The sequence below is a fragment of the Fukomys damarensis genome, unplaced genomic scaffold (genome assembly GCF_012274545.1).
Source record: "Fukomys damarensis isolate Sample0158 unplaced genomic scaffold, DMR_v1.0_HiC HiC_scaffold_33, whole genome shotgun sequence".
Classification (NCBI taxonomy): domain Eukaryota; kingdom Metazoa; phylum Chordata; class Mammalia; order Rodentia; family Bathyergidae; genus Fukomys; species Fukomys damarensis.
In genome coordinates, this window is record NW_022900945.1 from 42,502,150 (window position 1) to 42,518,366 (window position 16,217).

Consider the following 16,217-nt stretch of genomic DNA (forward strand, 5'->3'; position numbering starts at 1 on the left):
GGTAGAACCACTGAGCTAAATCCCCAGCTGTTTATTCTAAGCACACAATACATATTAAAAATGGAATACTTTATTTTATTGATATTTTATGTTCCTGTTAATTACATATTGTATAATAAAATAAAAACCACCTGGAAAAACAGCAAGACCTTTAAGATGTCAAGTATGTCCTACAAAAAAGCCAGGAATGCAAAACACATGCTGTCAGTGTAAACAATATGTGTGTATGGAGCATGCTATTGTCATGTGTGAAGACTGACTTGGGTGTGATAATTGAAGTAAAGATTTTCTTTGTAGCATGCTATTGATATTTTTATTGTAATTCATATAGGAATTTTTTCTGTTGATCTCTTTTTAGACATTTTTAGACACCAAAAAACAATGTTGAAGATTTTGCTGCCTTTTAATAAATGCTCAATAAATGTTAAAAATTAAATATTTTTGCAGGGCATAGTGGCACACACCTGTAATCCCAGCACTTGGGAGGCTGAGGCAGGAGGATCTCTGTGAGTTCGAGACCAACCTGAGCTACATAGTGAGTTCCAGGTCAGTCTCACTACATAGTGTGAGATCCTGCCTCAAAAAACCAAAAATAAATAAATAAATAAATAAAAATTTTTCCTATTAAGTACTCATTAATATAATAAACCCATAAAATTAAAATTAATAATTCACCAATAGAAACATTCTAAAGAATAAACATGGATATTATACACCCACATTTATTTGCCTTTACGACAAAATTGGCATTATGCCCAGCAGAGTTTTCTCCAAGGAACTTTATAATTGTTATCAGTTTAAAAAAAAAAAAAAAAAAAGGACTAAACCCTATAGTCCAAGGACTACTTAAATGGAGACTCTTCAAGAGGCTGTCAGCCCCTATAATGCTCCTATCAGAAAGAGGCCTAATAAATAGGTTGGTTTAAGACCTCAGCCTCATCACTTCTTGGCCTTTTGGCTAAGATCAAGTGAAGCCTCATTAATGAGACTGTAGTGCCTCTACATTTGGTTGTGACTAAGCCCTCGCTTTATTTACTCAGGTTCCATCCTCAGTCAGATGCTTTCCTAACTTCAATCACGGAGATGCTTTCTTTTATGTTCTCTTAGTGTCCGAGAGTCAAAATCTCCTTTTCTTTAAAAATCCACTATGTGGGTGGGACAATTGACCAGACGTTCCTCTCCCAGGGATTGTGAGATAGGCCCCATCTTTTTGGCTTTGGCCTAGTCCTACCATAAGACCCGCTAGAATGAGAGAGAGAGAGAGAGAGAGAGAGAGAGAGAGAGAGAGAGAGAGAGAAAGAAAGAAAGAAAGAAAGAAAGAAAGAAAGAAAGAAAGAAAGAAAGAAAGAAAGAAAGAAAGAAAGAAAAAGAAAGAAAGAAAGCTGGCATCACCCTTTCGCAGTATGTAGATGATCTGGAACAAAGAGACCCAAGTACAAGAGGGAATTAATCCCTCCTTAACTTCCTGGCCTCCTGATGTTTTAAAGTGTAAGAGAAGGCCCAGATCTGTCAGTTACAGGTCACCCATTTAGGACTGCTCATTTCTCAGGGCAAAAAGGTACTAAGTCCAGAGAAAATCCAATTCATCCTGGATTTCACTTTCCCAAACATATCAAACAGCTTAGAGCCTGTTAGGGATGACTGGGTTTTTAAAAGTTTAGATTCTAAGATATACTAAAAAGGCCAGGCCCCCTTTACCAACTTCTTAAGGAGATGCAGGTCTTAGACATCCTAACAGCAATATGAGGAAGAATGTGTGCAGTTGTAAAAGCTAAATATTGTACTCCTGATCCTTCTGCTAACATCTTTTTTTTGGTACCAGGGATCTAACTCAGGACCTTGCACTTGAGAGGTAGGCTACCTCCCCGGCCCATTCTGCTAACATCCTGACAGCTGTTCAAGATGTAAGAGGCCAGGTTAATGCCATATCAAATTCTGAAGCTCGACCCAACCAGAAGCGCCTCCTCTCAGAGCAGCCGGCGGTGTGCAGCCCTGGGCGGAAGATACCAAGTTGTATTAGTACAACCATATGAACAATTAACACCCGAAGTCTCGGTGTAACATGGACATTAGCAGTGATGACAAATAAATTCAGGTGAAACACTTCCTAAAAGGCCTTAAGAAACACATCTGCAGAAAACTGCCTGTCAATACCGGTGGAACTCAGCTAAAGGAATTTAAATTTCTAGTATTCTCCATGGCTGAAGCTGAGAGTCTGAAACCCTGATGCTTAAGCTCTATTCTAGACATAGCTCCAACTCCTTCAGGATATAAGGAAAAGAGATGATATTTCCACAATGATAGGTCTTTGGTCGTACAGGTTTCCCAATGAGTGGACCACGATGACCGTATTGTGAGACATACCAGAGTATGGCGGCTTCCCGATCTACTCCTGTTACATGGTCAACAGTGGGGTTAAACAGATTGGATGAATCTTTTTGTGGTAGAACTTTAAGTAATCGTAGCCTTGCTCACCCTGAAGAACTCTCTTCTCATTCTCAGGTACGATCAAGATCCCCAAAGAAGAGACCAGAGCCTGTGCAAATTCAGAAAGGAAATAATAATGGGAAAAGCACTGATTTAAAGCAGCAGAGTACTTGAGAATCATGGGTAACCTCTAGGAAGAGAGGGCTTTCTTCTTCGGAAAAGGATAACCTAGAAAGGCAGGCAATAGAAATTTGTGAGAGAAGGCAAACAGAATCTGTATCACCAGTTTTAAAAAGAACTAAACGTTGTCTTAGATCTGAAGCACAGTTCAGAAGATTTGCCTATCGAATCAGACCAGGAGTCAGTAGAACAGAATGGGGTAGGAGTGGGCAAGGATGCAGATATTCGAGGGACTAAACACGCTTGTTAATGTCTTATACTGTATGACTGTGCAAGAAGGGAAGTTAGAAAGATGAACATCAGTGAGGAAGGACCACTTAATTCTGCAGTAGTTGAAGAAATCACAGGCTATCTGACTGTCAACAGTGTTGATGACAGTGATTCCGCTGACATAAACTGTGATGACTGTCAGCCTGATGGGAATGCTAGGCAAAATAGTGCTGTTTCCTGTGCATTGTGGAAGAAATCAATAGCTGAAAAATGGGGCTTCAGAAACCCAGGCTTCAGTGTTCTGTGATAACAGGAGGGACGAAAGTTATATAGACCATAACGTGCCTTGCACAAATTCAGAAGTGCAGGTCAAGTTGGAGGACCACAAATTAGGAACTGCCTGCCTGTCTGTGGAGTGTGTTAATCAGCTGACTACTGAGTCAGCGTCAGGACCAATTTCTGAAATCCAGTCATCTTTAAGGGGTTCTGAGGAGGAAGTGGATGTGGTGGGAGATAGCAGGGCCTCAGAAGAGCGGTGTGATGAAAGTACCAGTAACATCTTGGACACAGATCTTGAGAGCGTGCCAGTCTCGAGAGAAGCAGAACTGCCGTCTGTTCTAAGCTCCACCTCAGCTCAGATGATGTCTCTGTCGGAACCTCAAAAACATTGCTATACCCTTAGAGTGTCACCATGCAAGGCCGGCCCTGCCTGAGCTGGTCCCACTAAAAACAGTTCTCCTTGCAGAGCGAATGGACAATTTGAGGAGAATAATCTTAGTCCCAGTGAAACAGGTACAACTGCTTAGTGATAATGTAAATGAGTCCCGCACAAATCCTGGTGACATTTCTCAAAATGAAAAAGCTTTATGTTATGACTCTCAAAACTATGGAAGCGAAGGACTAAGCAAGCTGCCCTCAGAGGGAAGACTCAGTTACTGGACCTATGCCACCTGCCAAAGAGAGAGCCAACCAGCACATTGCAGAAGAGGAAGATGATGATGCTGTCATTTATTACTTTGAATCAGACTGTGTGGCACTGAAACCCAACAAAGATTGTCGGAGACAGCTGCAGACCACGGCTGACCTCGAGGCTCAGTAGTCCGGGACCTCGAGAGGCTAGGTGAGCACCAAAGGGAAGGGCCCCATCAGGTTTGTGGAGAAACTCCAGAAGAAGGTTGATATAGGGCTTCCTCATCCACAGAGAATTGTTCAGTTGCCCGAGATTGTATGGGACCAGTATACCAATAGCCCTGGGGATTTTGAGAGAGAGTTTAAAACCCATGAAAGACATACTAGGAGAGTTAAATTAGTTTTTGATGAAGTAGGTTTACCTGCTAGACCAAAAACTCCGAGTCCCTTTCGTACTCCGTGTTGCCCTTGAGTGATGGTCCAGAAGGCTCCCACAGCCGTCCTTGGATGATGTGCGAGCTGTGTGATGACCCCAAACCCGAGACATTTAACCATCTGTGGAAGAGCAGAAAAAACTTGAACAGCTGCTCCTGAGTACCCTCACTACTGAAGAAGGTAGACTCTCGATGCTGGCAGAAGATTGCAGATGAACTGGGCAACAGGATGGCGAAAAAGTTTGCCAGCTGAATTACAGAGTATTGCATAACACTGATGAAAGTTGGCATCCCGGTTCCGGGCAGAACACCAAACCTGTATATATATTCCAAAAAGTCTTCGACAAGCGGACGACAGCATTCCTTTAATAAGCATATCTTCAAACCTTCCACTTTCATGACTTCACGAACCGCCAGTGTACATGGACCAGGACGACAACCGGCCCTGCTTCTACAGTCACGGGGGCTCCGCGGCCCCGGAGGCGTCAGGTGAAAAAATTATCCCAATCATGTATAGGAATTTACCTTAATATAAAGAGCTATTACAATCTAAAAAGTTAAAGAAGCAGAAACTTCAGCAAATGCAAGCTGAAAGTGGATTTGTACAGCATGTGGGCTTCAAGTGTGATAACTGTGGCGTGGAACGTTTGCAGGGTGTTCGGTGGCCCTGCCAGGATTGTTCCCCCGAGATATCTTTGGATTTCCGTGATTCTTGTTCAGACTGCCTACAGGAAACAGATATTCATGAGGAAGATCACCAACTAGAGCCTGGTTATAGGTCAGAGACTACTGCGCGTCCCCGGGCACCAGTTATACTTACCCAGACCCAAGCTACTTCCCAGAGAACAGATGGCAGGGCAGGGCGAGCGCGTCCCTCACGAGTCCTCTTGACACATAGCAGCGGCATCATTGTTGGCGATGTGCAGGGTTCGGAAAGGTCCTCTGCCTTCCCTGAATGACGCTCACAGCGTGAGTGAGTCCCGAGCATTCTCGCCCAGCCCAAATCTGCACGGCGTGGCTTTCAATCCCTGTTCATCAGTCAAGCGTCCTGGTGAGCAGAGGGTTGGTTCCCTGGTGAATCCCCGCAGCCTCGAGGCCTGGAGGCGGAGAGCTTAGTGGGTGAGACGGTCGCGAGAGCACACATCCCCGCGAGTAAATCCCAAAGGTTCAGAGAACTTGGTCATAAATATGGTAACAAGAAGGCAAAGTATTTATATTCAAACATGTTAGTAGCTTTCAGTTTTGTGAAAATAGTTTTCAGCAGAGAAACTGACTTCCTTAGACAAAGACGAGTAAATCAAAGGTTCAGAGAACTTGGTCATAAATATGGTAACAAGAAGGCAAAGTATTTATATTCAAACATGTTAGTAGCTTTCAGTTTTGTGAAAATAGTTTTCAGCAGAGAAACTGACTTCCTTAGACAAAGTTTTAACCAATAGTGGTGTTCGCCTCTAGGATCTGTACTCTAAAAGAACTCACTCTCCAGTGCGGGTCATTGACGGCCTTTAGTAAATCAGAGCTGCTTAACCATATAGATACCTAATTTCTTTTAACCGCAATGAAATGTCCTTGTTATCAACAGCAAAGCACTATGGAAGGCAACTGTGGAATTGCCTCTTAACCAGCTCATGGTGTGTGAATGTCCTAAAAATCGTCACTCAGACATATTTTTAAATGTAATGTTCTATAAGATGATCATGTAATGTGTGTGAACTATGGTGAAAAGTGCCAGTGGTAGTAACTGTGTAAAGTCTTCAATTCACAACATTATTAATTCCTTTAAAATGCACAGACTTCTGCCTCTGTATTTGGAGTTGTCAGTACAACTCATCAAAGAAAACTGCCTAATACAAAAATCATATATATATGGTAACAATTTCCCTCTTTTGTAGTCTGAACAAGATCCATGAAACATTGTATTTTTCTTACTATTTAAACAACTGATTAAATTTAGTCTGCGCAGTGAGCAAGAGTCCACATGCATTCTTTTATACTGCTGGATTTTGTTGTGCATCATTTAAAACATTTTGTATGTTGCTTCTTATCTGTGTATACAGTATGTGCTTGAATGTTCCTTTGTCAGGAGAACTGTGAGGAATAAACTATGTGGATAGTGTCTATGTTTTTTTTTTTTTAATTCTAAATCTCCCTAGACTTTCCCTCACTCTCTTTGTGGAAGGCTGTCACTGGCTCTTCCTGGTAAAAACAGTGGTTGGCCATATTAATAATAGTTTTGCTGATCTCATTACTTCACACATGCATATTTAACTGGCTCTTTGGTTTTGTCTTCTCCAAACTTAAAGCTGTACACTAAGTAGATAAGATCATAAAATTAACTGCTCCCACTATACCACTGATATAACCTATCTGCTCTTGCTAGGTGTTCAATAACTGAAGTTTGGGAGACCAAAGCTAAAAGGACTGAGCTAAAGGGGCACCAATATTTTGGCCCTGACCTTCCAAGGTGAAAGATTCAGGACATGAAGGGATCTTTCTACAGTATCCTACAACTCTGTGCGTCACCCAATCTCCTGAACAAGGAGGCTCTGTACGAGGTTCTAAAAATAATGCCTAAAGAGCCTTAACTCACCTTATTAGATTACAAGAGGTTAATTTTGATTAACACAGGTCACACTGTAACTTAGTTTCAAACACCCAACAAAAGAGTATAACCAAAGACACATCAAAATAGTGATAATATAGGCTCAACGTAAAAGGGGGTTTTAATCACGGATCCCTCTGACAGTTTCCTGTTACACCTGTAAACAGGTCTCAGAGTCAGTTGGTTACAATTGCTACTCTAATGCCTTAAAAACACTCTTTGGACGTGGCTCTTTCGCCAGTCTGTCTTTCCATTCTAGTGCTCATGCTTTGGTAATACATGCTTTAATATCTTGGTAAAGTTAGTCAGTTCTCACCTAGAGGCCAACAAACGTTCAGTGATCATACAGATGGAACCAACAATAAAGGCGCCAGACTCCTTTTACTGAGGTCCATCAGCCACCCTTCCTGCTGAAGACTCCCATCTGCTACCCCTAACAATGATCCCACTCAGCTTGAAGAAGCCAGATCAGTCGTCAACCATTTCCTCAACAGCAGATGGATGAACCTCTCAGGGGGGAAATGTATGGACAGCAGTCTAAGGAAGAGAAAATAAAATAGGAGCCCCTTTAGATCTTTTAGCTATTTTTTGTTTGTTTGGGGGGTACAGGGATCAAATTTATGACCTTGTGCATGCAACGCAGGTAGCAGAACCACTGAGCTAAATCCCCAGCCAGGACTGACTAACGCAGTGCATACTCATACCTATGCACGGGCATACATACACTTGTAAGTATTCACTCTAGCATCACTGTATTCTTCACTCTAGTGTCATTATGGAATACAATCGATATCCACATGCCCCCTTACTAAGAATAAGGTGCCCTCTCGTCAACTAGCCACCCACCCCAAAGATAAGGCCTTAGAAGATGTGTCAAAGACAAGTAAACAAAAAAACAAAGCTGCAGAAAAAAATGACCCTGGGCAGAGGTGCCCAGAAACCAATCCAGTTATAGCAAATTCTGGGTGGAGGGGAAAGAGTTACTCACCCCATAAAAACAGCTAAGAACTAAGGTTCCATGGGTCCTCCTTCTTTCTGGGGCCTCCTCCCCCGACTCTTTCTTCTCAGGGCAGCTATCTATCTTCCCCTTTCTCCCCTTTCTTTTTCTCTTTGCAAAGTGTCTTCCTTTCGGTAAACTTTGTCCCTCTAATCTGTTACTGGGGCTGAGTTATGATCCTGGTGAGTTTCTTGGACAACAGAGCAATGGTGCTTGTCCCCCAGACACAACATCTTCATCTCATTCCATCCCTTCTCTCCACCCATCCCTCTTTCAGTCCCCACCTGCACCCCATCCTCCATCTCTGTAGCACTGCCTACTGTGTGGGGAAATACTGGAATTTCCCTAAACACGAGCCACAAGCATTTGCCCATGTTGCCCTTCTGTATGGAACATCTTTCCTTCTGCCCGCCTTAGAAAAATGTGATTTATCTTTCAAGACACAACTCAAACACTATCTCCTCAAAGAAGTTTTCCTTGAGACCCAGCCTCCTTTCTCCTTGTGTAGGCTGATCCCTTCTCCTTTGAGTCCCACTCCTGCTATTCTAACATAGGACCTATATCATTTTCTCATGCTTATATATGTACGCATATATATATGGAACATGGAACATGAGTGAAGATATCTGTGGTCTCTCTCCCCCCCCCTCAGTTTTCTGAGTTAGGGATTCACTATACAATTCAGGCTCATTTTGAACTCACTATGCAGCTCAAGATGGTTTCAAAGTCACAGAAATACTCCTGTCTCAACCTTCCAAATTCTCAGATTACAGGTGTGTGCCACCACACCCAGTTTACCCTAAATCTTGAACTACCATTGTTTTCTTCTCTGGTTCCTCTTCCTTCTTTTTAGCCTTTGGCAATTTTTTAATCAAAGTCTTTGATTTTTTTATCTTCCCTGTTTTTAATACCACTCCCCTAAAAAATCTCTCAAATTCATGCACATCTCTCCATCTGTCTACAGCTACCATCCTAATTCATGTTACTATTACTCCTAAGTCTGGATTACAGCAGTGATCACTCAACTGCTCTATTTGTAACTCTCCTGGCTGCCATGCAATCTGTTCTCCCTACTGCACTTTTCATGATTTTTTTCAGAATTTCAATCTGACTATGACACACTCATTTAAATATCTTCAGTACAAAGACACCACTTCTCTTATAATAGTGATGGAAGTTCTGAGGGACGGCCTCTTCCTGCCTTTTCAACCTCATCTTAACCACGTCCCACACCTCCCCACCCTGATCCCAGAGTCACCTCACATACTTCCTTGATTGTCACACTGTGCTTGGGGGATTGTTTGTCTTTGGTTTCCTTAATACTCTCCTTTCTGGCCCAGGGCCTTCATGGAACACAGCACTAGGGTCATCAGTCTGTTGTTTATTTGTTTTTCATTCCTCTTTTCAATTAGATGGTAGGCTCTGCGAGACTAAGAACACTTCTGCCCTGGTCCTTGAAATACGCTCAGTACCTAGCTTACTGTCTGGCACATAGGATCCATCCAATGAGTATATTTATGTCTTTATATGTTTTTAAATAAATGAGTCACCATCCTTCTGAAGGGATCTCAACACTAAACTCACTTAGCCTCCCCACTGCTATTATAAGTAACTGGTAGCACTGCTGCTCTTCATTTTTCAGCCTCACCTCTCTCAGTCTCCTTGATGACACTGGTTATGTCACATTGCTGTGAACTTCACAACATCTGGAGGGTGGCTCAAGTAAATAATAAACACTGAATTGGGAATGAACCTGGCCTGTCCACTTTGCTGGTGTTCATATGTCAAAAGATGATACAAAAGCTGTCACTGCTTGTGGGATTTTTTTTTTTTTTAACGTAGCATTGACCTCAAAGAGGAAGTCCACCCTCTGGTTTAAACATCTTTGCAATACACGACTTGATGGTGCCAGTGACGGTGCTAGCAATCTTTACTTCATCGTTTCTGGGAAATGAGACGGGTGAAGGAAGTGAACAGTTCAGTCTTAGCCAACTAACTACTGCTTAAGACCGGAGATATTCTTGAAAGGTAAAAACACTTACTGTACACTTTTAATCTTGATGTAATCACCCACTAAAAGACAAAATCACCTAATTGTTAGTGTTTTCTATCATTTTCTTCTTTTTATTTGCTGGGGGAAGGGGAAGGATTGTTCGAACGACTGCATTTAGTTGATTTTTATGACAATAAATTATGTTCGCCAGTGCCTGGCAAAACAGTATATATAGCACTGTTTCTTTTCTAATTTTTTGCTTTGTCAAACATTTGGATTATTGTTTTCACAGAAAAATACTGCATGTTTCCTGCTTTTCTTGCCTGGGATTTGTAAGTAGCTATTTCCCTGTGGTATTGTGTGATCGCTTTATCTTTCACGGTGGGGTAGCCTAATATTTTTAGGTGACAGCATTTCTTTGGGAGGGTTGTACATTCAGAACCACAGAGGTGAAGATAAGGATTTTACAAAAACCTACCACTCTCTCCTTTTCCACCTCCCCAATGTTAAAGTCTAGTGAGTTTATGCTCTTAGTATAAATACATATCTCTATATTTATAAATTATTTTCTATATAAGTATATAACATAAATAGGTTCTACATACATTATACCAATACTTTATGTATGTTCTCTTCAACTTATGACTCTCCTGGCTCAGCCTTTTTGCCAAATTTTCCTGTTGTCACATTTCTTATATATTGCAGGATCTGAGATGCTTGGTAAATTATAAGGTACTTGATAATGTCACTGTTACTACTGTCATAAGTGGTATATGGCAGTGAGGTATCCTTCTCCCAACCCTCTACTCTGTTCAAGGACTTGGAAATTAACTTTTGTGAGCTGGACGATTAAAACAAAACTGATGGAGGACTGGGGATTTAGCTCAGTGGTTCCACCACCTATCTTGCAAACAGAAGGACCTGAGTTCGATCCCCAGTATCAAAAAACAAAAAAAAAAAAACAAAAAAAACACACAAAAAAACTGATGGCATTTACTGTCTAAATAAATTACATCAAAATCCAACAGAAATAGTAAAGTCAAAAATGTTTATCGCAGGCAGCCAGGTGCGGTGGTGGCACATGCCTGCAATCCCAGCCCTAGGGGATGCTGGGTGTGGCGGTAAGAAGATTGTCACATGTTTGAGGCCAGCCTGGGCTACATAGTGAGTTCAAGGCCAGCCTGCACTACACGGAAAGACCCTGCCTCAAAAATCAAAACAAAACAAAATAAAAGTTTATAGTGGGCTTAACTAAATATTAAGTAAAATTGTGGCCACCTAAAATAATCAAGGATATGTGCAGAGTTTTATGCACCAAAAAACCTGTTTCATTGTTACTTACTGAAAAATAGAAAATTTTATATCCAAAAACAGGGAACTGGTTAAACAAGTCACAGTGGGCATATATATACAGTCATCCTGCCTGATCTATGATTTCTCTTCCTAGTTGCAGTTACTTAAGGTCAACTATGATCTAAAAATATTAAATGGAATATTCCAGACATAAATAATAACTATATTTTTAAAATAAGTTTTATTATAGCAAGTTGACATAATTATTCTAGTTTATTATTAGTTGTTGTTAATCTCTTACTGTGCCTAATTTATAAATTAAATTTTATCATAGATATGTATTGTAGGTAAAATCAATACAGGCTGTATGGGATCAGTACTATCCACAGTCTCAGACATCTGCAGATCACCTTGGACCATATGCCCTGCAGCTATGGAGGCACTATTCTAACAGAAAGACCTATTTTCCTAAAGATGTTACATTAAGTTTTAGATTTTGTGTGTGTGTGTGTGTGTGTGTGTGTGTGTGTGTGTGTGTGTGTGTTGGGATCCAACTCAGGACCTTGTGCTTGTGAGGCAGGTGGTGGCACCACTGAGCTAAATCCCTGGCCCATTCTATTAAGTTTTTAATGGCATGGGAGAATACATATGACAACATACAGAGTTAAAAAAAAAAGAAGAAGACATAACCTTTTACATGAAAAGGTAACTCAAGCAGCTTTAATAAAATGCATGCAATATGACTAAAAGGAAAGATACTAAAATATTAGCCATGAGTAGTAGGAGTTTAGATGATTTTGCTTTCCTACCTTTAAATGTTCATACTTTCTGATTAAAAAAAATAAAATAGGAGAAATATAGAGCTCTAATATAACAAACAGGTCCATAGTTTAGACCAGGATATTGGCAAACTTGAAAAGATGCAGTGTGAACAGAAGTATCTGATGGAGACTAAAGGAAAGACCTCCCGGATCAACTTTGTCAAAGTTTACCGAACACTTCCAGGGAAAGGCAAGGAGGAAGCATCAGACTGGAATGGCACTTAATATTAAAATTACTCATTCATCTTCTCTCATATTTACTTCCGTTCAGTGCTTACCAAGCAAAATTATACTTTTGATATTCTTGCACATTCCAATAGATAGGATGTACCACGTCCCTTGTGCCATTCTGGTTTATACATCATTCTGCTGTGAGTTGGTTGGTGGGCATCAGGTTCTGCAGAAATCATTCAATTTTTAGTGCCCTGATAAGATAAAATTTCTGAACATCCACAGCTGAGGACTGGCTGCTGAGCTGCAGCAATTTCACAGGGAAAGTCTCTGATCAGAGATGGTACTTGAACACCCATGACTTGCCTCTCTGTTATTGTTACTGCTTTTATATTACTACCAGTCTTAGAGGTGGCCCCTCAACTGCCTCTTCCTTTCCAAGCTTTCTGAGAGGAACCTTTGTTGTTGTTGTTGTTGTTGTTGTTAGGCGAAGACAGCATGGGAGATGTTTCCTCCACACCTAAACCCAAAATTGGTGAGTTCCGAATAGGAGCTGTTACTGCTTCCTTTCTAAGTTAAAATGAGCTGAAAGAAAAATTAATTGGGCTGAAGGGCTATAACGGGGATGGATTGGCCAATGCATTTCTGAAGTTGGAAGAATCCGATTTTGCCATAATTATAGAGTCTAATGCCACAAGCAATGAAAAGAGGAGCCAGAAAAGAACTGCCTGGCTCTCTGAATTTGAGTAGACCAGCTGAGGTGTTTAGGAAAATCCATTTGCTTCTCTTCTTGCTCCCTTTTTGACACTCTAGGCATTAGGAGAAGCATCATGGCTGCTTTTGGTCAGGCACTGTTAATAGTCACCCTATAAACAAACTAGCAAAAGGAAGAGGTGGTTTTCAAAGTCAAAGCTCTGGCCTCACTATGGGTTCTGACTTCCTGGCCTGGAGAGTTCCCGTGGGTCAGAAGAAACACATGTCCCAGAGCTTCATGCTAGAGTTTTTCAGAAGGAGACACGGGCTATGTTTTCTTTATCTAGGAGACACACCGCTCTGTGGAACAATGGGTGTTTGATTTGTGTATCTGATTAAGATTCAGTAGAAACTGGGCATGGTGGTACACGCCTGTAACCCCAACACTTGGGAGGCTGAGGCAGGAGGATTGCTGTGAGTTTGAGGCCAGCCTGGGCTACAAAGTGAATTCAAGGCCAGCTTGAACTACATAGTGGTACCCTCTCTCTCTCTCTCTCTCTCTCTCTCTCTCTCTCTCTCAAAAAAAAAATTCATAGGCATCTTCATTTTAAAGGACCCCTGTGTCTCACCATGAGGAGTTGCAGCCCTGTTACTGATCTTCATCGATTATTTGGGTGGGGAAGGTGCCTGGGACCCTTTGCTGGAAGGGTAGCATGAGAAGTGGCAGATTCACTGATCTCATCCACATTTTCTTGCAGATGCCTCCACGGCGGCCCCAATGACCAGAAGTTACCCCAAGTAAATGAGGATATACCATCTCGTTCATCCTGCACCACACAGCGTTTGATTTCATATTGACAGCTTTCACTCTGGAACTTGGGGAGGCAATTCTGCAGAGAAGGGGCCAGAAACAGTAGAAAACTAAACCAGTGCTTGCCCTTTGGAGGGTAGTTCTTATCCCCAAGCTTCAGGACATTGCGAATCCCCTAAGTTTGTAAAATGTGTATTGGGGGTGGGAGAGAGTCCACAGCTCCACTGAGGGTTCAAATGGATCTAGAACTCGAAAGCAAACAGCAACCAGTGCATGGGAATGAGAGTCCACTAACCAATGTGAGCACTCTCAGTGGCTTCCCCACAGATAGGAAAGGCTACATTTGGCTTCTAGGAAAGGCCTTCGAAAGTCCCAGCAGCTCATCTGCTCCCTCTCTCTGCCCACAGCAAGGAACACTTGATCTTGGCTTTTTTTGCTGGGGTTTTACTGACATTGCTGCTGGTAGCCCTTATCTTCTTCATCGTAAAGTGCTGCAGAAAACGTAAGTGTTTTCTGAGGAATGGGACAGCCTTACCTCTCTACCAGTGAGGCAGAGATATCCAGGAGGGACTGACAGGAGGAAACGAGAAGAAGCCTGCATGCCCTACATGCTCTGTAGACTGCGATCCAGATCCCTTCCCTTCCTTTACTCCCTGCCTCTCACCACCATCCCACCACCTCCAAGCCCAACCCAAAGTTGAAGGAAAAGACTCCCTTCTCTCCGAGGACCCGTTGGTGAGACTTATCCCTCTTCTCTCTGGCATTGTTTCAGGTCATTCTAGTCCCCAGACTCAGGATCCTCACCCAGATCCTGCTGTCAGGGTAAGAGCACCACATTGTTTCCAAGTACTGGAAGGCCACCACCATGGGCATTTCCTTCTTTATTCTGCATTACTGACTAGAATAATATATTGTTTTCTGCACTCTGAGCAAGTAATTTTTTAAAAAAGATTTCTCCTGGTCTCGCTTTCAGGTTGCATCTAGAGACACGTTTTCTCTGTGAACTGAATTCATTCATTTCTCCTTTCTCTCCCTCTGAAGCATTCATCCATACAGAAGGAGTCCCTTGTCTATGCCAGCATGACTTTCAAACCCTCAGAAGAAAAGAGCAATCACTCGACTGCAAACCATTCTGCACACACAGACCCAGTTGTGTATGCACAGATAAAGTGAGGATCACACAGCCAGTCGGGTCTGAGCCCAGTTTCTCATCTCCATCTACAGGTCTTGTTCCTGTTTTTCGTTCTTTTTTTTTTTTACAAACTCGGAACTAGAGCCCATTTGAAATTATGGTGAGAACAGACAACGTTATCCAGAAGTTTTGAAAACCAGTGATCACCCATCATCCCAGTTGAAGAAGAATGCTCACCCTCCCCACCCAAACTAATAGTTGATAGCCCTTGAGGGCTTCCTTGTACCCTTCATGAGTGTGTGGGACCGAACTCCATGTACCAGATGTACTGCCCCATAGCGCTGATCCACTAGGGAGGAGTCAACCAAAAGAGCAATCTACCAAGAGTTTTAAATAAAGACGAACTCTCCAAAAGTGTTGGCTCCTTCTTCATCGTTGCTATTCTATCCCTGACACTTTTTCCAGAAGTCAGGATCAGACATTTACTCAAATACAAAATTCACATTTTATACAGCACTCCTCAAATATGGGTTTTTATCTTCTTCCTATAGCACAAGGGATATGCATAACAAACTTGTGTGAGAAGCAAGAATAATTCAAACATTAACTTACCCCAAATTCAATGGATAATCATACTGATGACCCATTTCAAATATCAGTAAGATTTGCTTTTCTAGGCAAGCTTATTATAAAGTTCTTATGTAAATAATAAATTTTTAAAATCTAAATAAATTCATAAAAATCAATTCATAATAAATCCAAGTAATATGGAGAGGCTAGTTCTAACAGCTAACTAAAAATATCTCTTTTAGTAAGTAAAGCAATATACTAATGGAACATGAATAAATAATTGATGGAAGGGAATAAAAGTAGCAGGCCAAAATACTTAAGGAAACTTCGAGTATAATGAAGTTGGTCTTAGTGATTGCTCCCAAGGAGAACTCAGTACCTGGGGTCTGAAGATCAAATGTAGACAGGAAGCACAGTATTACTTCTTTAAAAAAAACTTTTTTTTTTGTAACTTTTGAAGTTCTTCATTTGCAATCATGCTGTGAATTCTCAAGGGCCCCTAACTAATCCTCCCATTCCCAACCCAAATCTGGAACCGCTTAAGAAATAAGAGAAACGACTCCGCAGATGGAAAATAACATCTCTGTTGTGAATATGGTTGACATTGGAGAATATAGCTTATAATGTTGCTGCAGAGAAGCAAGCTTAGCTCCTGGACTGATACAGCTGGACCTGGGCAAGTCCCCTTCCTTCCTCTCAGTCCAGTGGCTCAGCCTGCCTCTAAGGAGTAGATGACTTGCTCTTTGTTTGGTCTTTGTTTTGTTTTGTTTTGGGGGGCTACCAGGGATAGAACTCAGGACCTTGCACTTGTGGGGAAGCTATGGTGCCACTGAGCTAAATCCCAAGCCTAATTGTGTACACAGAGACCCAATTGTGTATTTCTCAGATAAAGTGAGGATCACACAGCCAGTCAGGTCTGAGCCCAGTTTCTCAGCTACATGTCTCGTTCCTCCTTTTTTTTTTTTTTTTTTTTA

At 41.6% G+C, this 16,217-nt stretch overlaps 2 protein-coding genes and 1 pseudogene across 7 annotated transcripts in view; 2 read left to right on the plus strand and 1 right to left on the minus strand.

Annotated features, from left to right (window-relative positions):
- Positions 1-2,316: 2,316 nt before the first annotated feature.
- Positions 2,317-5,077, plus strand: LOC104849582 (annotated as a pseudogene).
- Positions 5,078-5,098: 21 nt separating this feature from the next.
- Positions 5,099-16,217, minus strand: part of Adora3 (adenosine A3 receptor) — a 36,169-nt gene continuing 25,050 nt past the window's right edge. The window contains exon 8 of one of the 3 annotated variants that reach the window (XM_019204799.2): positions 5,099-5,257. The gene's annotated coding sequence lies outside the window, so the exon portion shown is untranslated. Of the gene's footprint in view, positions 5,258-12,143; positions 12,264-15,121; positions 15,219-16,217 lie in introns of those variants that run through there. The other 2 variants (XM_010606053.2, XM_010606052.3) reach the window with 2 other exon arrangements.
- On the plus strand, positions 9,673-15,042 carry CUNH1orf162 (chromosome unknown C1orf162 homolog). Of its 4 annotated transcripts, none has more exons than XM_010606057.3 (7): positions 9,673-9,787; positions 10,045-10,084; positions 12,525-12,572; positions 13,489-13,528; positions 13,949-14,043; positions 14,314-14,363; positions 14,583-15,042. In XM_010606057.3, the coding sequence occupies exons 3-7, from the start codon at positions 12,536-12,538 to the stop codon at positions 14,712-14,714; spliced, it is 354 nt and encodes a 117-aa protein (XP_010604359.1). In that variant the 5' UTR covers positions 9,673-9,787; positions 10,045-10,084; positions 12,525-12,535; the 3' UTR covers positions 14,715-15,042. The 4 variants fall into 4 exon arrangements, with proteins under 4 accessions (XP_010604359.1, XP_019060345.1, XP_019060346.1 ...); XM_019204800.2 differs by having other exon boundaries at positions 14,766-15,042; XM_019204801.1 differs by having other exon boundaries at positions 14,515-14,645.

Bases quoted from the DNA above. Each gene is read 5' to 3' on its own strand.
- CUNH1orf162 (XM_010606057.3), top strand. From the start codon at position 12,536: ATGGGAGATGTTTCCTCCACACCTAAACCCAAAATTG. The intron at 13,529-13,948 runs GTAAATGAGGAT...CTCTGCCCACAG, and splicing joins ATGACCAGAAGTTACCCCAA to CAAGGAACACTTGATCTTGG. The intron at 14,044-14,313 runs GTAAGTGTTTTC...GCATTGTTTCAG, and splicing joins CGTAAAGTGCTGCAGAAAAC to GTCATTCTAGTCCCCAGACT.